The sequence below is a fragment of the Elephantulus edwardii genome, unplaced genomic scaffold, assembly GCF_000299155.1.
Source record: "Elephantulus edwardii isolate Elephantulus edwardi_28Jun2011 unplaced genomic scaffold, EleEdw1.0 scaffold00059, whole genome shotgun sequence".
Lineage (NCBI taxonomy): Eukaryota > Metazoa > Chordata > Mammalia > Macroscelidea > Macroscelididae > Elephantulus > Elephantulus edwardii.
In genome coordinates, this window is record NW_006399809.1 from 14,084,635 (window position 1) to 14,109,284 (window position 24,650).

Sequence of the window (24,650 nt, forward strand, 5' to 3'; positions counted from 1 at the left end):
GGAGGGGCGGGGAGAGGGGTGCAACAATGAATGAATGGAATTCCAAAATCTCTGTAGATGTTCACTGAAATGAAAAATAAAGAAATTAAATAAAAAAAATTAAAAGTCCACTGTTGTGCCATTGAGTTCAACTCATAGTGACCCTCCAGAGGGTTTTGAGGCTTCAAATTTTAATAGAAGGGAACTGTTTCCTCTTTTGCCTCAAGAATGACTGATGGATTCAAACTCTGATTGGTGAGCAACCCAACCAGTAACACATTACACTAGCAGGGTTCCCTTCTATGGTAAAGTGCCCAGTAAATTAGAAAGAACAGGGAACTTCTCCAGTGTGCTAGAGAATCTTTGAAAAACCGACAGTTAATGTGATATTCAATGGTGACTAAGTGAATGTCCCCCCTCTAAGACCATTAAGAAGATACGATTATCTGTTTTTGCCACTTCTATTTAACATTGTACTGGACACTCTAGCCAGAGAATTTAATCAAGAAAAAGAAAAATAAAAGCTTCCAGAGTGCAGCAGTAAAATTGTCTTCATTTTCAGATTATATGATCTTCTAGATACAAAATCCTAAAATGTATCTATAGACACACAAAAGAATTAATCATTAGAATAAATAAATATGATCATCAATGTTTCAATATTAAAATTCAATAACTAACAAATGCCTTTCTATATGCTAACAGAGAACAATTAAAAAACAAAATTAAGAAAATAACTGCATATATAATAGTATAAAACAATAAAATATTTAGTAATAAACTTAACAAAAGAAGTGTAAGATTTGTGTAATAATATATTCATGGATGAGAAGACTTAATATTGTTAAGATGATAACACTCTCCAAATCAAGCTACAGATTAAAAACTACCTCTTTAAAATTTCATTATCTTCTACAGAAACTGATAAACTTCCCCTAAAACTCAAAGGAATATGCATGGCACCAAGACCAGGCAAAACCAAGAAAGAAAGTGAAAAAAAAAAATTGATGGAATCACAGTTGTTAACTTCAAAACTTACTACAAAGCCACAATTATATCTCAATAAAGGTACTCTAAAAAATTAAGCAGAACAAGGGGAGCTCTGGTGGCCTAGTGGCAAGAAGCTGCAACTACAATCCCAGAGGTGCACGATTCGAATCCACCAGATGCTCTGCAGGGGAAGGAGGGGCAATCTCCTCCTGTACCAGTCAGATCTGATTTGACGGTACATGCACACAAAAATAATAAAATAAAATAAAAAATATTTTAAAAAAATTAAGCAGAACAAAAAAAGAATCCACAGAAGAAAAATCAATCACACAGAGAATATATCATTTGGTGATTTTAAAAAATGAAGATTCTAAGACTCTGTGTAAAATAATGTAGGAGAAAGATTACATATGCGTATTTTTTCACATGAATAAGGCTAGAAAAATAAACCAAAAGTTAAAAAGATATATTCCATGATCAGTGGGATTGAGAGTAATTTCTTATTGTCATCTTTTTCATTTTATTTTTTTTTAGTAATGGATGTACATTACTTCTACCAAAAATGACATTTTCCCTGTACTGTGATGGATGAAACAATTGCTTGCCCTTAGGCGTAATTGTTAGATCTTAGTCCATATTATTGCAGAAAAGCCACCTTTATAATTCAATTCATATAAGCAGGGAAGGCAAGGAGTTGGCAAATCAAATTATTTTGCTTCTCCTCAAAGCTTAACTTTAAATTTCTGTCCAAAAGAGGTAATAAAATCAGCAACTTACACACTCAAGTTTTTAGTTAGCCTTAATGGCCAACCATGGTTCAAGCACAGTTCAAACACAGTGTGACAGCCACTCACTACTTACTGGCACAGTTAGGTTCCAAAGATCAGGTCATTATGCAATATGGGCCGTATACAAGAGTGAGGGAGGACATGCCATAGCTATAATCCCAATGCCTCTTCAGTGCTCACTACCCATCAGCCACCTCTGGTGCACCTCATGGTGACCTATCTTTCCCAACTACACTTTCTCTGTCACTGTAAAGCTTTCTGTCTGACACTTAACCACCTGCTACCACTCACTCAGAATAAGGACTCAACTCAGTCTCCATCTGCTTAGGCTCCTGCACTCTCTCATGACCCCTGCTCCTCATCCTCATTTCTCATGTCCCCCAACACCTCAGGCCACCCCCAGCATCTATAACTCACCCTCCTGACCACCTACAGACTCAGATTGCCCATTAGTACCCTACATGCAAAGATGTGATAGACGAATTGGAGATAGCACCCCAAAACCAGTCTATCATTCATGGCAGTCACTCACGGTAGTCCATGGAGGGTGCTCCAATATTGACTACATCATGCATGAGGCTAAGCACTGCCTGACGATTTTTTCAAAGTTGTCAGAAATTGGAAATGTCAGGTAATGAGAGAGTTGGTAAGTGCAGAGCAGTTCTATTAAACAGACGATACCCTACTGGCTAATGAGATAACAAGATACAACATTTTCAACAATTATTTCTTCAACATTTACTTTTGAATATTTTTAAACTTTCATGAAAATAAAAGATCATCATATGAACATCTATACATTCTCCACTAAGAATCCCTAGTTTTAATCCCTTGTTAATATTTCTCTATATTTAGGAAGCAAGATCTACAGATATAGACATTGTTGTTGTTATGTTTCATTAAGTCAGAACCAACACATAGCTGATCCTCCAGTAGATTTTCAGCAGCTATCAATCTCATCGAGGGGACTGATGATCTTCCTCCCCTGACAGAATGGACCCACTTGTCTTTGGCTTGGCAGTACAGCTCCTGAATGACTAGGTCACCAGAGCTCAATATACAAAGTTTCATCAAATAGATCCTGGATCACAGCAACCTCACATGTTGCAGAGTAGAAGAGCACTCCACAGAGTTTCAAAGGTTGTGATCTTTTCAAAAGTAGACACCAGGCCTTTCTTCTGTGGCACCCCAGGGTAGGTTCAAAGCACGAAGTCTTCAATTAGTGGTTGAGTACTTAACTGCTTGAACTACCCTGAGACTCCACATAAATAGAGGTATACATAAAAACACAGGAGGACAGCCAATCTCCTCCCATGCGATTAGCTGCCTCTGAAAACCCACTGGAGAGATAGCTATGGGTGGGTTCCAACTTGACAGTACACAAGAACAACAACAACAACATACATACAGATGTAGACCTTACAATTCCAGGTCTAGTCTTTTTAAGAAATGGCCTTCTGTAGCCACTGCTCCCTGTAAATTTGTTAAATTCATTTAACTATATACATCCTGTAAACTGGGATGTTTTCCATTTTTCTTTATAGCTACAATTCAATTAGGATACCCAGAAAATTTTATATTAATGCTGTACAATTACCTAAGACTTTGTCTGTTTTTTATATTCTCAGCTATGAAATAATCATTTTTTACCTATTTTTGTTGGTTTGCACATAGTCATTTTTATGAGCTGTGGTGCTGGAGAAGAGTGCTTAATATACCATGGGCTGCTAGGAGAACAAACAAGTTCGTCCTGGAGGAGGTGAAACCAGGCTCCTCCTAGGAGGCAAGGATTCTGAAGCTTTGTCTGACACACATTGGACATGTAACAAGGAGGGACCAGTCCTTGGAGAGAAACATCATGCTAGGGAGGGTGGAGAGACAGTGCAGGAGAGGAAGACCCTCGATGAGATGGATTGATTCTGTCACTGGGGTAATGGGGATAGGTGTGTCCGAGACAATAAGGTTGGTTCAGGATAGAAAAGAGTTTAGGGCTCTGTACATAGGGTCACTGTGAGGTGCAGGTGACTAGACAGCACGTAACCACCAAAAAAACAGCAATAGTACATGCATGTGCACTGTGTTCCATTTACATAGTGTTTTATACAATTATTATTGGTCTCTTCCTATTATAATCTCATCTTTTCAAACCCATTGAATCTTTCCTACTCCTTCACTCCCTCATTTGTCCCATAACCTCTGCCATCCTAGAGATTTCCCCTCTTCTCCTTTATGCACCCCTTCTTCTTTCCCCTTCCCCTTTTGAACATTTATACACATCTTGTTCAGTTATCTTCCTATTTTCACAATAATGGTCTTATGCAGTATCGTTCTTATGAGCCCGAGTTAGTTCACTCAGCATAATGTTCTCTAAACTCTCCCATGTTATATAGTAATTTACTAAATCATTACTCTTAGAATTGCATAATATTCCATTATATGACTATGCCACACCTTTTTAATCTATTTGTTTGTGGATGGGCATTTGAGCTGACTCCATTTTCTTCCTATTGCAAATAATCCAGCTATGGACCTAAGTGTACATCTCTCTATTCATGCCTCTGTTCTGTTTTCCTTGGATATATCCCTAATAGTAGAATATCTGGATCAAATGGAATTTCTATGTTCAGCTTTTTGAGAAAACACCAATCTGCCTTCCAGAATGGTTGTACCATTTTACAATCCCATCAGCATTGCGTGAGAGTTCCAATCTCTCTGCATTCTCTCAAACATTTATTGCTTACTGTACTGTTAAACTTTGCTACTGCTACTGGAGTGAGATGTTATCTCATTGTTGTTTTGATTTGCTTTTCTCTAATTGCTAGTGATTTTGAACATTTATCCATGTCTGTTGGCCATCCAAATGTCTTCTTTTATGAGAGGTCTTCCCATGTCTTTTACCCATTTTTTTTTCTCTTAGGTATATTCTGTAAATGTTAGTTATAAGACTCTTTTCTGTAATGTAATTCCCAAATATTTTTCCCCAGCCTGTAGGCTTTCTTTTCAGTCTACTGGGAAAATGTTTTAACACATATAGGGAATGTTTCGAAAGTTCAATCCATCATTTTTTTTTCTCTCCTGCTTGTTTGTTCTTGCTGTATTTGCAAGCCTATGTATGCCACAGACTAGGGCTTCAAAGTTTGATCCCATTTTGTCTCTTATGATCCTTATGGTTTTGGGTTGTACCCCTAGGTCTCTGATCCACTTTGAGTTGATTTTTGTGTGTAGTATGAGATGTGAATCCTATTTCAATTTTATTCAAGTATATGACCAGTTTTACCAGCATTTTTTGTTGAAGAGAAATACCAATTGACCATAGGTAGATGGGTTGATTTCTGGGTTCTTGATTTTATTTAATTGTTCTATGTGTCTGTCAGTACGTCAATACCATGCTGCCTATAGTTGGTTTTGAGATCAGGGAGTGCTATGTTTCTCACTTCATTTTCTTTTTCAAAAGAGGTTTGCTTATCCAGGGTTCCTTTTCTTTCCAAATAAACTTGCCAATGACTTTTTCTCTCTCTTTGAAGAATGAGTTTGGTATTTCTCTTTGAAGAATGAAGCTTGGTATTGGGATTGTGTTGAACACCTGGATTTCTTTTAGGAGAACTGACATGTGCACAAAGTTGTGTCTTCATGAACAGGGAATACTTTTCCCTTCAGTTAGGTTACTTATTGTTTGTTACAGTAGTGTTTTGTAGTTTTCTTAATAAAGGTCTTTTGTATCCCTAGTTAGGTTTATTCTCAAATATTTCATCTTGTGCTTGGCAAATAGAAGAAGAATTTTTATAGTTTTGTTGGGTTTTGTTTTTTCCAATCCAGGATCCAAGCCAAGATTATACATTGCACTTAGTTGTCATGACACTTGCATCTACTTAATCTGGAACAATTTCTCTTATTTCTTTTATCTTTCTTGTGTTCACATCTCCTATGTGCACAGGCCAGTAGTGAATTTGGATTTGTCTGGCTGTTTTTACATGATAAGGTTAAACACTTTTGGTTAGAGTACCATTACACAGACAATGCTACTCCCTAAGATGGCACATTTTATTCTCTGGAACAGTGGCAGCACCTGTTTCATTTTTTGAAAACATTTTTGAGAGAAAATTAAAAAATGTGGGCCAGGAAGCTCTGGTGGCCTAGTGGCAAGAAGCTGTGCTGCAATCCTGAAGGTGTGTGGTTCGAATAACCAGATGCTCCGCTGGAGGATGGGTAGTCCTCCTCCTGTGCCAGTTGGATTTGACTCAACAGCACATAAGAAAAACAACAATAAAATAAAGTGTCACTAAAAAAAGTTTTTTTAAAAAAATGTTTTCCTCCAAGATTTATTTGTTAAACAGGGAGTGAGAGGTTTGGATAACAGAAGCCTTTAAAAAGTTATACATGCAAGTGTAGGGTCACATTCAAAAATGGGAAAACAACACAAAGTATATCAATCAGCAGACATTAAAATTCATTAATTCATCTAGAAAAATAAGATTTCTTATTTTCAGTTCTCCTTTTAATTTAACAGGTAAGTGAGTCTTCCTGGATAGATTAGTGAGGTCTTCCCTTGCTATATAACTAAAACCCCTACCTACTCCACACCCAACTGTCATCTTCTCTGTTTTCCTTTTCTCCTGAGCACTTTTTATTCTCTGACATACACTGATTTAATATAGTATAATATTCTGTAAATTGCTGGAAGACTAGATAAACCTTTTTTAGAAGAAGAAACACAACCAGAATATTTCTTAGAAGTAATGGCAGTGAGACTGCATAGCACTGACTTCAGACATGTTATCAGGAAAGACCACTTGCTAGAAAAGGACCTGCTGAAGAAGAGGCTCCGTGGAAATGAGGGAAATTCTCAAAGATATGCGTTAACACCACAGTTAAAACAATGAATCTAAATCTATCATTAACCATGAAGATATACAGTGCTAGTCAAGGCAACCTTTTGTTCTAATAAGGCATCCTTTTGTTCCATCTGAATTCTCACCACATGTTATAATGGGATACCCTCTCCATCATATCTTTTCATGGCTATCAATTCCAGATTTGTAGAGAATTCAGCACTAACCTCTCAAACTCATTTAGCTTCATTCAATTAGGATTGTGGAAATTTGAAAATTAATAGGTCGGCACATAGGGCTGCTTCTTCTCAGCTAAATTAAGTCTGAGTTGAAGATCCTAGCAGGAAAACATCTTTGACAGTAAGGGAGAGAACTCAGGGCAATATAACCTTCCTCAGAATAAATTTGGAAGTTCTTGTCAAACTACATCTTGCACAGTGCAAACCAGTAAGTGTAAAAAGGTCTTTTTCATACTAATTAAAGTCTGAATTTTACAAAAATTATTACTAAATAAAAACAATGTACATAAGACTTCATTTATGTGGTCCATTTATGGAGATAATATATTTTTTAAAATCCGTGATTGCTGAATTTAATCTACAATTGTCTTACTAAACTCTCAACTAGTCAGAAGATCTTGTATGAGTGAAAAGATTCTCTGCACAGGAAGCCCACTGTGTTCCCAGGGCCCCGTCAGGTAAAGGGAAGTCCAAATTGGAACCCTCGCCTAGAAACTGCCATTTTGAGTTTCGACTCTAAAGCTGCTGAGGTTTGATTTCCTCCCTGGGAACAAGTTAAGAGGCTGCTTCACTGCTAGAAATAATGACTTAGTGGGAAATATATTTACAGTCATCGCCAAGTTTATGTTCATAGACTGACAACAGGCAGGAAAGGAGGATGGAGATGCTGGGACCTCATTGTTAATCGCCATAATGTACGTCAGAAAATTCCCAGACAGTCTCTCTAATTCATGCTGAGGCTTCAAAACCTCACCTTCCTGGAGGAAAAACAAGTGAGATAAAAGAAAACTATTTGTCTTCCAAATTAAGCTGACCTTTCTTCCGAAGAGCCATTGAGCCTTGTGCCAGACCCTGAGGTCTGCCAGGTCATCAGCAGCAGGAGATCACATCCCACTGTTTGGCTGCACAAACCCACTCTTAGCGCTGCTCCCCACACAGAGAGAGCCAACAACATAACCCCTCTTACTATTCAGCCTCGACCCTGTGTTCACGTTCACAAGGTTCTCAAGTCCTCTGTGAAAACTGAAGCGGAGAGATTTGTTTGAAGGGTTTGTGGTTTCTTAAACAGAAAGGAGGTAATCCAACCTGCCCCTCATTAAGTAGTGAAGTTGAGAGTGCCTGTGTTTTGAGCCTTCCTAACTGTCTGCTTCCAAAGAAGGCAAAGTATCCACAACTCACTCAAAGAATAGGAATTTCAGTGAGCTCTGACATTCCAACAAGTGCCCATTTGAAAGGAGGTAGTACTTGCTGTGAGTGTAGCAGGGCCGATTCCACAGGGTTCCTGCTCAGCCGGACAGCTGTCTTCAGAGGAGGCCTGGAGGCATACTGCCTCATGTGTTAGGCTGCTAATGGAAAGGTTGATGGTTGTGATCCACCAACCACTATGGCAGAAAATGACTTAGCTTCTCTCATAAAATTTAGAGCCTTGGGAAGCCATTGGGAGGCTGCCTTGAGTTGACATAGGTTCAAGTGTTCAGAATAGAAAGATGTTCAATAAGGTTTTCACTGGCTAATTTGCAGAACTAGATTGTGAAGTCTTTCTTTGGATGTATCTTTGAGGGGCTTGAACCCTAACCTTTTGGTCAGCAGTTAAGTATGTTAACCATCTGTGTCACTCAGCGATTCCAGGACAATAGCATAAAGGTCCATTATTGGGCTGATACACTAAAATAAAGATAATTCAGAGACAATTACATTGTGGTCTTCAAACTAAGAAAGGGAAATTCTATTGATCTTGGGCAGGACGTTATTTAGAAATTTTACCAATCTTAGTAAGCTGTTGATATATATCACAGTTGGAACTCTGAATCCTTAGAAATATCCATTGTTAACATGTAACTAGTACCCATCTTAATAACAGATCTGATGCACTGAACACTAATGACAAAAGACCAAATGAGTTATGAAATAACATCAAGGATATCATCCATAAAGAAAGCAAAAGGTGATTATAAAGGCAGAGGAGAAAGACAGATCAAAATGAATGTCAGAAGAAGCTCTGAAAAATGCACTAGAAAGGAGATAGGCCAAAACAAAGGGAAGTAAAGCTGAAGTAAAAGAGATGAACAGAAGCTTTCAAGGGGAAACTCAAGAAAACAAAGCAAACTTTTTATTAAAAATGTGCAAATTCCTATGCACATCCAAAAACTTCTCCAACAGGGTAAAAAGGGAAACCACAGACTGGGGAAAAGTATTTGGTAATGACATGTCAGATAAGGAACTTCTTTCTAGAATTTACAAAATACTCGAGCACCACAACAAGATACAGGTAAACAATCTAATTGAAAAATGGGCATAGGATATGAAGACACTTCACCAAAGAAGCCATTCAGATGGTCAACAAACACATGAAGAAATGTTCAAAATGATGCAAATCAAAACAACTATGAGATATTATCTCATCCCAGTAAGAATAGCAAAATTTAACAGAACAGCAAACATCAAATGCTGACAAGGTTGTGAAGAAACCAGAACCCTTATTCACTGCTGATGGAAGTGTAAAATGGTGCAACCACTATGAAAGGCAATATGGCACTTTCTCAAAAAGTTGCAAGTAGAGATGCCATTTAACCCAGCAATTCCACTAGTAGGAATATACCCCAAAGAAACCATAATCACCACCCAAGCAGATATATGCACACCCATGTTTATCATGGCTTTGTTCACAATAGCAAAGAGTTGGAAACAACCTAAGTGCCCATCAACAAACAAATGGATGGAGAAGGTCTGGTATATTTCACACAATGGAATACTATGCTGCACTGAAAAACAAGGAACTCATGAAATACTACACAAAATGGGTGACCACAGAGGACATTATTCTGAGTGAAATATCTCAGTCACAAAACAACAAATATTGCATGGTGCCACTGTTGTAAAATGGACTGACATGCGATTGGGGTGAGACTGAGAAAGACTGGATAAATTATGTATACTGCATTGAAACAGATGAGGGAGAGAACTGTTTAAAAGGGATATGTGATTAGGTATTATTGCCATGACAGGAATCCAGAAAAAAGGTTGCATAGTGGAGTGGACATGGATAGAGGGAATGTATAACAATGAAAACATTTTTCTTTTACTTCTCAAAGAAAAGAGCAAACTGGAGGGAAGGTTGGGCAGGGAGAAAAGTGCAACAATGAATGAATGGAAATCCAAAGTCTCTGTAAACTTTCATTAAAATTATTTTTAAAAATATTAAAAAGTGTGCAAATTGCTAGAGTTAAAAATCCAAAAAGAAAGACTATGCTTGACATTTCTCAAGCTGAAAGAATTAAAAAACAAACTGAAGCCTCAAGTTACAATACTGAAGGATCATATGGTCAAAATCTTGAATCGTGCAAGAAGCAGTAGAAGTAGATACACAGAGTTAATATACTAAAAAGAATTGGTCAACACAGAACAATTTCAGGAAGTAGCATTCTGATCACAAACGAATGGTAATGAAATAAATTCACACTGCACTGAAGAACTGGCATATAAAAATAATGCACCAGGAATTGATAGAACACCCACTGACATGTTTCAACAAGCAGATGTAGCCCTGGCTGTGTTCACTAATCTATGACAAGAAATTTGGAAGGTAGAAACCTAGCCAGTGACTACAAGAAATCCACATTTGTTTCAAATAAAGTAAGAGGTGATCCAACAGAATGTCGAAATGATCAAACAATATCTTATGCAAGTAAAATCTTGCTGGAAAAAAAAAAGAAGAACTGGAATAGTGTAACAACAGTGTACTTTCAGAAATTCAAGCTGGATTTAGAAGAGGCCTAGGAACAAGAGGCATCACTGTTAATGGCAAGTCAAATTGTATTGAAAAAAACAACAACAAAAACACAACAGAATACTAGAAGATGTCTGCTTATGTTTTATTGACTACGCAAAGTGATTTGACTGTGTGGATCATAATAAATTATGGGTAACATTAAAAAGAATGGGAATCCTAGAACATTTGATTGGGTTCATTTAAAAGTTATACATAAACCAAGAAGCTTTTGTCTTAACGAAACAAGAAGGTAGAAACACTTTTGTGATTTAAAATCAAGGAAGTTGTACATCAGAATTAAATACTTTCTCTATACCTATTCAATCTGTATGCTGAGCAAAATCATTCACAAAGCTAGAATGTGTGAAGAAGTGCCATCAAGATTGGAGGAAGAATCATCAATAAACTATGTTATGCAGATGACACAACACTGTTTGCATGAAGTGTAGGGGACTTACAGCATGAGCTGTCAAAGATCAAAGTCTACAGTCTTCAATATGGATTATGTCTCACCAACAAGAAAACAAAATTCCTCACCATTTGACCAATAGATCACATCACAATAGATGAGAAAAGCATTAGTATTAAAACTAAGGATAATTTTATTGGAACCTCAAAATATGTCCATAGTAGCAGAAGTCAAGAAATTAAAAGACCTGTTGCATCAGGAAAATCTGCTGTCAAGGATTTCTCTAAAGTGCTAAAGAGCAAAGATGTCAATTTAATGACAAAAAAACATGTCCTAACGAAGTCATGGTTTGACTTCCTTCCCATGCATCTAAAACTTGGACTATGAATAAAGATACCAGCAGATGAATTAATGCCTTTGAACTGTGGCGTTGGAGATTATGGAATGTCCCTTGGACTGCTAGAAGAACAATGAGGTTTGTCTTGAAAGAAGCACAATGAAGGTGCTCCTTAGAGGTAAGAATGGTGAAACTCTCACATCCTTTGAGTGTGTTGTCAGAAACGGTCAATCCTTGGAATGCTGAGAAAGATAGAGGGTGCAAGAAAGAGAGTGAGACCCCTCATCCAGCTGGAGAGACACAGTGACCGTTAACCACGGGCTTGAGCAGAGCAGAAATCATGCGAATGGTGCAGGACAGGGCAAGGTTCAGAACTGCTGTTCAGAGTGTTCTTGTAGGGAACCCTCAACTCTACAGCACACACATACATGTGCTAGGCCCTGCTCTAGTTAGTGAGAATGCAGTGAAAAACAAAAATCACCTCCCTGCCCTATTTTGAAACCTATATACATAGAGTAAGAAACAGGTTTCTAAACAGAACAAGGAAATTTCCTGTGGCTCATAGACTTGATGGCAGCACCAAACAACAACAGTAGTAAAAAATTAAAAATGATAACTATAATACACATTACATATTTCTATCACACAACACAGGGTTAGAGTGCTTTTGAAATAAAGTCTAGACTTTCCCATTACAGAAAAAAAGGCATTAAGTAAAGTATACATCTGGTTGCTGGTTTTAGATACCTGGAAATCAGCTCAGTATCTATTAAGAGATCAACAATAACAGTTACAAAAGAACCCCTTCAGATTAAAAAGTATCAACACTCTATGAAGGGGGTTGGGAGGAAAGCGTTATCATTTGACAGCAAGGCAGCATCTTCTTCTTGTGGCGTTGTTGGAAAACAATTTCATAGGCAGCAAGGAACCATCTAGTGGGTCTCTCCTAGAATGATTCCAGAGATAACTGGAGGGGCAGATAGGTGGAACAAATGTTAATAGAAAGGAGGGGAAGCTGGCTAGCACAAATGATAGGAAGCCCAGCCTCTGAGTGGAAGATTTGGGTCCACCCAGCTGAACCTTGTGAGAAAGGTTTGTCATTAAAAACTCTATAGAGCATTGTACTGGACTCGATGGCAACTGACAACAACAAATACAAGGGGCTTTCTTCCAGGTGCTACACAGCTGCTGTTCTACAGACCATACTCTGAGTACTGAAGGTCAAAGTCAAGGTGACTTTTCCTTAGCTATGGCACCTTGGATAAGCCACTTATCTTTCTGATCTTAGTGTCTTTATCTTTACAACGCAGAAATAAATCTCTGGAGCAGAGGTACTTTGAAGTGGGACTTTTCTAAAATGCTTATAGAGATATCTGAGAGAATGTTAAGGCATCATTTCAATCTAAGGAACCATTCTTGTTGTTTTTATTAATAAGAATTCTGAACTCAGGAAACTCACTAGGTGACTTAAAACACTGCTTAACCTGCAAGCACAGCACTGGATTCTCCCAATGTTTTAGTTTTCTTTGGTTTAGAGCAAAAACTCTCTAAGAAATTTGTGAGATTAAAGTTGTCTGAAATGAAAAAATGAAAAAAAAAAAAAAACCCAACCCAAAACTCTATAGATCACAACTCTATTTGACACACAGGAGTCAGACATGACTTGAAAGCAACTGGCTTTCACAAGTGAAATAAATGGTTAAATAATTAGAAAATAATTAATTAATTCAGTAACTTAAATAATTAAAACTTATTCAGCCTTGACTGAAGGGAAAGGCAACGGTGAGCACTTAATAGCGTCTAGTTACCATGGAGAGTAATTATGTGTATGTATCACCCATGAAGTCCTCACAACCACCCTGGGACTTCTTTTATAAGAAAAAAAAATGAAAATAAATAAGGCAGGGGGCTCCAAAGCTTTAGAGTTTCCCTGATATCCACTATATATTTTCATAATGAGGAACTAGGGATTTTTACTCTTTGTTGTTCATTAAGTTCTTCATGTATAAGATTGCTTTGTTGCTCTGACTGGCTACAGCAACCATAACCAAAATAAATTCATTAACACTGGGTTGCTTATGATTCATAGCGATCCAAGAGAGTAATCCCATAGGGTTTACCAGGCTGAGCTCTGATGGCCTAGTGGTAAGAAGCTGGGCTGCAATCCTGAAAGCACACAGTTCGAATCTGCCAGCTGCTCCTCCCTCACAATTAAGCTGCCTCTGAAAGAGGTGGGAGGGTCAGCTGTGGGTCATTTGTGACTAGACAGCACACAACAACAACAACAACAACAACGATCTTTATGGAAGCACACTGCCACATCTCCTGTAAGCAGCTCATCGGTTCAAACTGCCAGTCCTTTAGTTAGCAGCTGAGTGTCTAACCACTGCTCCAGGAGGGCTCTTGCCACAACCATACGAGAGACGTTGAAAACGGAGAACCACGTCTTGACAAAAATGTACCCATTACACATACCACTATTTCTAACTAATAGTGACCCTGAACTGGGTTTCTGAGATCATAAATATTTGGGGAAGAAGCTAACTATATCTTTCCTTATGACTAACTAGTGGATTTTAGTTAGTATCCCCATAAAACCACACCATGCCACCAGGCACCTTTTACTCTCCTCATTCATCAAAGAAACCACACTAGAGATGGAGAAAGAAAATACAAGGCTCTTGAGTGTATTTTGCCATGTAGCAGTTCTTCATTTTAAAAACAAAGAAAGTGAGGCTCAAAGTTATGTTCCTTTTTGCAAGAAGCAGAGCTGAATTCAAACCAGTCTCATCCACTCCAAAGACTATGATCCTCCCACCAAAAACAATGCCTTCAGTGGAATCAGATCTCTGGTAGAAGTGAAGTTCTCATGAATTGGCCCCCAATTCTGTTAACAGTCCAACTCTGTTAACACTCTGGCTGTGGCTACCAAGCTCATGGAGAAGTCAGGCCTCTCAGGTAGAGAGATAAAAAGAGGTTTCTCAGATATTTATTCCTCAGGAATGGGAGTGTAGTTTTAACACAGAGACAATCAACACCTTACCACTGGCACAGGACATGTGGAACAAACAAAACCAAAAATGCCAAAAGACTCTTCCTCCTTGCTATTGGTGGGTACCATCAAGTCAGAGAAGCTCAAAACTTTTCCTAAAAACCATTAGCCTCATGACTGGTTTTATACCAGTCAAGTGAAAGGACGCACATCAAGCTACAGAAAACAATTTTCTAATGCTGCTATGAATCTACGACTATAGAACATTCATGGTCACGTTAAACTTAACTTTTTCAGTAACAGAAGGGATAGAACCTAACAGCTGTAGGTCTCTTCCAGACTCCTATTCCCACTCTAATTTACCATCCAACCTCTCCTTGGGTGTGAAAGTGGGAAGGGTAGGAGAACAAAAGCTGCTAACTTTTATTTTCTTCCTCTACTCCTAACTGTTGTTCAGGAAATAAAGGTCACAATTCAATCCTATACTGGGAGAAAGTCACCACAGACATGTTAGAAGTATTGGACATTTTAATATTTCAAAGAAACTTTATGGGTTATGAGTCAAATCAGCTTCTTAGTCTTTACCTACAATTAAACAGCAGTATGGCTACACTATTAAGTAAAAAATTTCCTCACTTGATTGTTTTGCTTGTTGTTAAGCGCTGTCAAGTCACTTAGCATCACATAATGATCATACGCACAACAGCTCTGAAGTCCGCTCTATCTTGAACTAATGTCATCATCTCTGACACATTCACCCCCATTACTCCAGTAACTGAATCAATCCATCCATCTCATCCAGGGTCTTCCTCTCCTGAACTGTACCCTCTAACCTCCCAAGCATGATGTCCCTCTCCAAGCACTGGCCCCTCCTTGCGACATATCCAAAGCATATCAAATGGAACTTCAGAATCCTTGTCTCCAAGAAGCAGAGTGGTTTCACCTTCTTCTCCTAGCAGACCATGGTATATTAAATACTCTTCTTCAGCATCACAGCTCAAAGACATCTATTTTCCTTCTATCATCCCTAATCATTGTCCAGCTTTCTGATGTGCAACCAGTAATTGCAAAGACCATGGCCTGGATCAGGTACACCTTAGTCTCGAAACTGACAGCATTGCTCTTCAGTACTCTGGAGAGGTTTCCTGACTACAAATTTCCCCTATACAATTCATCTTTTGATTTCCTCACTGCTGGAACCAAGATGCTGATTGTGAATTATTTTATTGTTTTTGTTAAGTGCTGTCAAGTCGTAGATGACTCATAGTGATCCTATGAACAAAAGACCTGGACACTTGTATAACTTTTATCGCTTCTCCAAGTTTATAGAGTTTCTGGAAGCAAGCAATTTCTGAAGTGGATGCCACTCCTGCTTCCAAGCTTGTTTTAATGGGGAAGTTCCACCAAATACTCTCCACCATGGGTAATCATTATCACATTTGACACATCAGTGTCACAGTGCTTAGCATCACAGCAACCACAAGTTACCTCTATACAGCAAATGGACAGACCAGTGCTATACTACTCATATTTAAAATTACTTCTTTTTTTCTAAAATTGGGGCCCAGTCAACAATAACAGAAAAAAATTTAGGCCGATTATATTTTCTTCCTCCTATTCAAATGTAGCTGCTGGAGCAAATAGTACCTACAAAGCTATTCTACACATGAACTTGAATTACATGGAATACTTCTGTCAACACCCAAAGATATGTCTGCCAAAGACCACGGATTATACTGCATAGACTTAACAAAGTGTATTTTCAAGTGTAGTGATGTTCTATTACTATGATAGCAAAATAATTTCTGTTAAATGATGTTTAGAATTTGACAAATAATTTGCTTCGTGAAAGAACAGAGGTTGTTCCTGAGATTGGAAGCAACACTCTTGGAGAACTAGAAGACAGTTAACAGACAATCTTACACGATTCCCTCATTGTATTTATAGGGAAACTAAGTCTCAGATAGCTTAGGAGGAAGGTGCCAGGTCACACAGAGGATCAGTGACTGAGGTAGGACAAGAACTCATGTCACTTTATAATACGTACAATGAACTCCTCCTAAGAGATACTGAACACATCTGCAGACTGGAACAGTTCAGAACAATAAAGCAGCAAAGCCAAAAACTTGTAAAAATACAAAAAACTTCACTACATTATTCCTACGTCTTTGATCAAATTATTTTACTTAATGATAGAAGTTTAAGATAAACAACCAGTTTGGTAACAAATGAAATCCTGCTCCAATATATGAAAATTTCTGTGTTGGAAAAAGTCCTCTCACAGCCTGATTTTTTTTCTGGCATGTGCTCTGTTCTTTCAGTTAGCAGGCTTAGTTATTAAAGACAGCTGTGTCCATTGTTTATGAATATTATGGATGCTGAAAACCTAATAACAAAACCAAAAAGTCTCCAGAGTCCCCTCCTTCTCCTTTTCTTGAACTTGAAACTGAAAAGAAACACATTTCCCACCAAAGTCAAGTCCAGTCACTCCTGTCATCTAGCAATCATATTCACAAACTCAGACTGATGAGGGGGAAAGAACCCCAAAGTCAACAACAGGCCTACCATGAAATATTTGCAAGTATATTAAAAATGTGTTTCATCAAATTAAAGCATGAAAAAAATTAAGATATGGATCAGCATGAATGATGTGGCAAGATTACTTATTTCATATTTATTTTTCAGTGCCCAAGTAACTATACAGAGTTTTAGTTCTCAGAATATATCCAAAGAATACTCCTTTGTAATAAGCAACTACTTTTACTGATATTTGGTTACATCACCAATTTGTATTTAATCAGACCGCAGTGAAACAGACACCCTTCCCCAAATAAAGCGATAATCATAGACAAACTATAGTCTTTCTATGTATTCATTAGGAAGATCAAATTTTATTTTCTTCTGTTTAATTCAACAATGCTAGTAATATTCAAAAGTTCTCACATGGTTTCAAAATTTAACACCTAGGATCATGATTGCTTTGTTTGATTCTGTTCTGTGTTTCACAGAGGCCAGAAAAGATAAATTAAACAAAGAACAGCAGTGCCTAGAATTCTGACTGATGTGTTCTACACTGAACCCTAGTTTTTCAGATATTTCAAGATACTCCTAACATCTAGATTGGATCATCTAGATTGTAGAAACATACCTTTTTCAAATTTTAAAATCTGCTCAGTATTTCAGACTAGCTTTGCAAACTACAGCAAGGGGTCTGAGGTGGGTTTAAAAGGTATGTTCACTGTTTCTGACTCATTGTAGGCTCACTGGTGGCTGTTAAAGAGAATGCTGGTTATATACACAGGACAGACTCTTCCCTTGTGTTTGCAGTTCTTGTATCCTCCATCTTTGGGGAGGACCGTGGCTCCCTGCAATCCATACTTATTGCTGCTCTCACACCAAACAAGTGGTACCATTTAAAATTCCACACAGAGGGAAGGGTGGTAATTGAAGCCATTCAAGGGACCACAAAAGCTCTGCCACCCTCCAATCGAGCATTTGAATGACATTTAAAAGGTGCCAAAATGTGTAATCAATTCATTCAGAAAATATTTCCTGAATATCTAGTTTGCGCAAAACTTAAATGGTTATTCAAGGCAAGACCATAATGGCAGTGAAAATGAGTTCTGCTATATTATTAATCCCAGGCTAGCATGCACGGCTACTGATGAGAATGGAAGAGGGCAGCAATAAAGGAGTCGGACAGAAGAACAAAACGGGGGTGAGGGGGTGTGAGTTGAGAAAAAAGGATGAAAAGAACAGCAAAAGGAAGGGAAAGAGCCATAAAGCAGAGCCAACCAACAAAAGGAGTAAGAGAGCAGCTGACCTCACTGCACTGAGGTGTAAACCACAAGGACCTAGTTCCTTCAATTTCAGCTCACAGTGATCCATCTGTGTCAGAGTACAACTGAGATCCATGGAGCTGTTAGTAGCTGTATTTTTGGAAGCAGATCACCAGGCTTTTCCTCTGCTGCTCCTCCAGGTGAAATGGAACCTTGAATCTTTCCGTCAGCTGAGCTAATTAACCATCCATACCACACAGTGACTCTAGACTTATGGATGCTATTAAATAATAATAATAATAATAATAATAATCTGGAAGCAGTTACAGGGGAAAGGACTTAAAAAATATTTGGACATGTTCTAATGCACAATAACACAAATACGTTAGTATAGTTTGCTGACAAAATATTTTTTTTTCATTCATAAATGACTCTGCTCTCTTCCTCCCACCTCCTTTGTGAGTTGTGCCAAACATAAGTATAAATCCTAACCCTGATCCCTAAGGAAACAATGCCATTTGGGAATAGGTAATTCCTTGATAATAAAGGTACACTAATGTATGGTTAATCACAAACTTAAATATTTCTGAGTTCTAAGGGAGGAACACGCAACCACAGAGAAAGAAAACAGCAGAGACAGACACATCCACACGGATCTCTGACAGCTCCTAGAAGCTGAGGATTCTCAGGGGCTCAGTGATTAAGTAGTTGATTATCAACCAAAAAGTCAGCAGTTTTGAAATAGAAAGAAAGATCTCTCTCCTAGAATTAATCTTCCTGAATCCAGATCTCCCAATGTTATAAATACATCTACTTATGGTATTTCTGTTACCTTAGTGCTGGGAAACAGTCTTAGTTATCTGGTGACGTTATAACAGAAATACCACTAGTGTCCACCTTAATTAAGAGATTTACTCTATCACAGTTTTGTTGTTGTTAGGTCTTGATGAGTTGAGTACAACCCATAATGACCCTATGAACCCCAGATTTGAACCCTGTCCTATCCTCTGCCATACTCACACTTCCTGAAACCCTAGAGCCCATAGCAGCACTGTGCCAATCCACCTAGTTGACAACTTTCTGTCTTTCTAAGCATAATGTCCCTCTCCAAGGAACAGCCCTCCCAGGAAAATGTCCAAACTATGTGGGACGGAGCTTTACTATCTTTGCCTCCAATCAACACTCTGGCTGTACTTTCTCCAAGACATATCTGCTTATTTTATTTGTTTCAGTCCATGGGATATTCAATATTCTTCTCCAACACCACAATTCAAAGGCATCAATTCTTCTGTGATCCTTATTCATTACCCAGCTCTCAGAAGCATAGCAAGTGCTTGAAAAGATCATGATCTCACAGTTTAGGAAGCCTGAATTCAGGGAAGCTTTTCCCTCTGTGTCTGATTTGGAGGAAGAGCCTCATTAAGATTTCCTGGGTTTAGTTTGTGCTCAGTGCAGGAACCCAACATGCTCTGCTCCTGGCTCTCATTTCTTGGTGGTAGTCAGGGTCCTCTGATTGCTGTTCAGTTATTCAATCTCTTAATTCTCAAAAGAAATTGAATAAAATACTACATAACTTAGGAGAGACTGGAGAGCATTATGCTGAGTGAACTAACTCAGTCTCATAACGACAAATACTGCATAATTATCATTATTATAAAAATAGAAGGATAAATAGTAAAACATGCATGGGGACTCAGTGGGGGAAGGCGTGGGAGCAAAGGGGTAAGGATGGGTGGGGGTGAAACCACAGGGTTACACAATTTGGTGAGTGGAGGAAAGAGGTCAAGCAAATGAGAAGGACCAGGCAGCAACCTGAAAAGACAGAGTAATAATGGACAAAGTCCAATGGTGCTTAGTGTTATAAAACATAATGCATGGGAATGATTGTATGAAACACAACAGTAAATGAAGAATAGTGTGAAATACAATGTATATGAACTTTGTAAGCAATCCAATATAAACGAAAAATTGAATAAATATACAATATAACCATCCTCATTGTATCATGCCTTGTTAACATAACTGCTGCTCCTCTTGCTCCATTACTATCATAGAGTTTAAGTTTTATATTTCACACTACAATTACATCAGAGCACATCATTATTTTTGAAAAGTTTCTGAAGACATATGGATGTGTTCACAATATAATATTAAATTAACTTAATCAGGATGCAAATCTGCATAACAATATGTTCCTACCTAGATATGCAGAAGAAAGGCTAAAAGGAAAATATCAAATTACATTAACAGTGATTATCTTTACATAGTAGAATTATTTCTATTTTCCAATATAACTGAGCTTCTATAGTTAACAATAAGTTACAAATATGGTATTCTGTATTTGTCATACCAAAGAAAGTTGATGGGTGGATTCATTTGGGAATTATTTTACATTAATATACCCAATTTAATAAACCATATATGCCTAAGAAAAAAATAGGACATCTCTATCTGTGAGAGCCCAGAGCTTAATGTAGATTGTAACTTTAAGTAGGAACTCAATAAGTATTGTTTTACTAAACTCTGAAGAAGTTTCCAATTATCTATCCATTCCTCCTCTTTTTATCCCTCCCGGAGCATCAGCCATGAATTAGTTCCAACTTGAGTGCACATAACAACAGCAACATCATCTTGACAAGTTAGTTACATATTAATTATTAACTATATTCTCTCCTTCTTTTCACGTAAAATAAATCTTTCTGAGGAATTCTGAGAGATGAAAGGAATTCACCATGTAAGAGGCCACAATAAGAAGAGAAGGGCAAGAAGAGACTAAATAAATAAATAAATAAAACAAACACAAACTGTCTTAGCAAAAATACAACAGGATAAGATTTAATCAGTTGAATTAACTTCTCCACCAACGCTGAATATCTATTCCAAATTTCACTCAACTTATAAATACATCTGCTTCTTAGCAAGAACAAAGGCACCACTCAGAAACAATTATACAACTTCCCCTTGATTCTGCCAGGAAGATGAACTTGAATCCACAGAACCAATGAAACGTACAGTTAGGTGATTCCTATATAAATCTCCTAGAAGAGCTACCCAAAATTGATACTTAAACATTACCAGTGACTATCCCAAGAGATAGAAAGGCTCCGTCGGATCAACATTTATTTCTATCCATCTCTGGAAGCAAGCACCAATGAGAGGTGGCTCTATCCCAACAACGATCACATTTTCTTTGTGCGCTCATCAGTTCTTGGCGAGAAGATGTATTGTAGATCAGAGTGTCTTCATTCTCCAGCTGGTGTGAGGGTAACAGATACATGTTCTTCATCCATTCTGGCATTTTGGTGACATATACTTAGGCTGAATGCCCAAGGCTCAAATCTGGAATGAGTTTAAACTTGCTTAGACTTGCTAACCTCAGAGAGAAGAAGTGTAATTCACGTTTTCCCCACTGTGTTAATATCCTTTGTAGCAGATTTTTGGTTCTTTTAAGATGCTCACACCATCATTATTTCTCCCGTGAAATGTCTGGTTGATCTTCATTCCATAGAGTTAATCAGCATTATCCAGTTTCAAATGTGGACAATCATAGATAATGTCTCAAAATTACACTCTTTGGGGGGGGGGACAGAATCAGAATGAAGGAGAAATGACATGTGGCTTTACAATCAGAAAACTCAAGGTTTTATTTTCATTAGTTGTGTGACCTCAGGTAAATTACTAAACTTCTTAGAATGTCATTTTTCTACAAAAATAAAAAAACCACACACACACACACAAAAAACCCAACCACAGGACTTACATCTCAGTTGCAGGACAATGCTGAAAATTAGCATTCGAGTCCTATATGTACTTGGCACAAAAGACACACTCAGTAATAGTAGCTATTATTAGCAATTCATTTGTAGATAAATCGCCTGTTGATTTCTTTTCAAAATGTGTGTTTTTATATAAATGCTTAAATATCATATATCAGAAGAGAAATTTTCTTTCCAACTATTTTCCCTGTTGGGCTCATTATTAAGGTGGTGGCTCCCTGTGTAGAAAAATAACTTTACGGGATGTTTCACTATAAATTAGATGAAGAAATAATCACAAGAAACCTTAAAAGCCACTGAAAAAGATAGACATACAAGCATGAGGATTCACACTCAGAATTGACCTGAAAATATGAGGCACATATTAGACAAGATTTAAAACACAGAACATTAATTTTCATTCTTAAATGTTTACTCTGTTATGCGGGGTTAAGACAGGTTGAGATCAACAACACCCAATATGATAACAATAAGCTCAATTTTACCTTATAGCTACATCATTGAGATGGTTTGTTTAAGAAGCCAGAATGCAATTATGCATTTAGCCTAAAGAGAATGATATTACAACAGATATTGCAACAAAAGTCCATCTTAGGAAGAACAAACCTACTCAGAGATTCATTCTAATGAAAAACATCAAAGCCCCCGTGATCCCACCCCAACAAGCAAAACATCTTTTTCTCTTTTCTGAGCCAGTTGGAAGTCCCTCCTTCCCTGCCAAGCATTTAAATAAAAAAGTCGGTCCTTAAATAAAAAAATGTTTACCAATGAACTGTTCAAAATTAAGACCTATCTGTGCTAAAATGGTATGTACACACTGCATAATGGAGCACTTCAATAATTATACCAATATTTCAAACTATGTTTGAAGACTAATCTGAGGGGTTTTGGCCCATGTTAGTCAGTTAAACTGCCCACACTGATCTAATTCACTTGATAATTGCTCAATTCTCCAATTTATTGCCCAGCTGTAGCCAAATTTCTCCCCGTGGACAAGGAAGATATAGTGACAGCCTATGACTAAAACATGCCAAATTGTGCGTGTTATCACAAGTAAGGCAGAGGCCACAAGACAGAGTTCAAGGACCATGGATCTCAAGACCCTGTATGAAAGGAGGCTCAGTAAGGTTGTGATTCAGACTGAGGGAGCATTCTGTGGCCACAGAAATGATGAGTTATCTCTTGTCTTCATATTGCAGGCAAATTCATTACATAAAAGGAGATTGACATGGAAAGGAGGAGATAATAATCTCTGTACTCTAGGGCAACCTCAACTGTGAAGATGGAGGAAAACACTCTTTTGAAAGTCTTTGTCACAGTAAGAGACTCTTTTTCATTGGCAAACATTTGCTGCCGTAAGTTTTAGGAATCTCTGAGGCACAAGGAACACTTTTCAAGCAAGCTATCTCCCAAGAAGTCAAACATGTTCTCTATAAAGAAAGTCATACTAAGTGCTATAGCAGCTGAACATAAATCAATCCATCTTTCTTTCCAAGCTCATCTGCTCTGATGGCCATCTCTCTAGCTCCAGCTGAATCGATAGAATGAATGTGCCCAAGCAAAAATGGGGAGAAGGAAAAATTAGGGAAATGGGCAGTGAAGTGGGGAAAGAAAACGAAGAGTTAGAAGGCCTCTGATTGAAGTTGTTAATTATTTCATTGGACTGGGGTCCACAATCAACATCCCAAATAGCAGCAGACAAGAAATCAAAAGATGCACTGGGAAAGCCATCAGTAAAGGACCTCTCCAAAGTGCTAAAGAGCAAAGAGATCAGTTTAAAGACTAAGACATGCCTGTTATGATATTTTCTATTACTTCCTATGCAATCTAAAGTTGGAAAATAAATAAGCATGGCAGAAGAAGAATCCATGGCTTTGAACTGTGGTGCTGGAGATGAATACTGAATGGTCTGAAGGTATATATAATTAGGTATTAATTGCCTTGACAGGAGTCCAGAAGGAAGACTGCATAGTGGAGTGGACCTGGAGGGAGGGATTGCATAACAATGAAAGAATTTTTTGTTTCCTTTTCAAAGAGAAGAGTGAACTGAGGGGTGGGGGAAGTTGGGCAGAGAGAAAAGTCCAACAGTAAATAAAATGGAAATCCTAAGTCTCTATAAACTTTCATTAAAATTAATTAAAACAAAAGATAATTAAATACCTGCAGAATATTTAAGAGAAAGTCTAAACATTAAGAATCTTATACTGAGTCAAGCTGTTTGTAATGTACAAAAGCAATAGAATTATTTTGTTACATGAGGGCTCATAATATCCATGTTGTTAAAATTATCTAAAGATCTGAAATTACATAAATGAAACATAATCTAAAAATTCTGATAAACATACCACTTGGAAAAAAAAGTCTATCTGAAGGAAGTGTAACCAGGGTACTCTTTAGAAGCAAACATGGTAAAACCTGGTCTCACATACTTTGGACAAGTTGATAGGAGGGGCCAGATCTTGGGAGAAGACATCATGCTGGGAAAGGTGGAGGGTCAGATAAAGAGGGGAAGACTCCAACCAAGATGATTGACACGGGGACTGTAAGAACGAGTTCAAGGACAGCAGACAGAGGTGAAGTTGGCACAGGATAGGGCAAGGTTCAGATCTGTTGTTCACAGGGTCACTGAGTCACAGTCTACGTGACAGAACCTACCAGCTTCCGTATTCATCAGTTATTCCAAATGCCCATTACATGCCACTCACTGAAGATACAAAACCACAATGGCTCTTACCTTCATAAAAGTAACCAAATAACCATAAC

At 37.8% G+C, this 24,650-nt stretch overlaps 1 protein-coding gene across 2 annotated transcripts in view; it reads right to left on the bottom strand.

Annotated features, from left to right (window-relative positions):
• Nucleotides 1–24,650, bottom strand: part of BMPER (BMP binding endothelial regulator) — a 372,831-nt gene that overhangs the window by 239,883 nt on the left and 108,298 nt on the right. The window contains exon 7 of one of the 2 annotated variants that reach the window (XM_006887599.1): nucleotides 17,374–17,378. The exons of the other annotated variant lie outside the window; for it this stretch is intronic. Coding sequence (XP_006887661.1) covers nucleotides 17,374–17,378 — 5 coding nt within the window. The remainder of the gene's footprint in view (nucleotides 1–17,373; nucleotides 17,379–24,650) is intronic. 2 annotated transcript variants of the gene reach the window in all.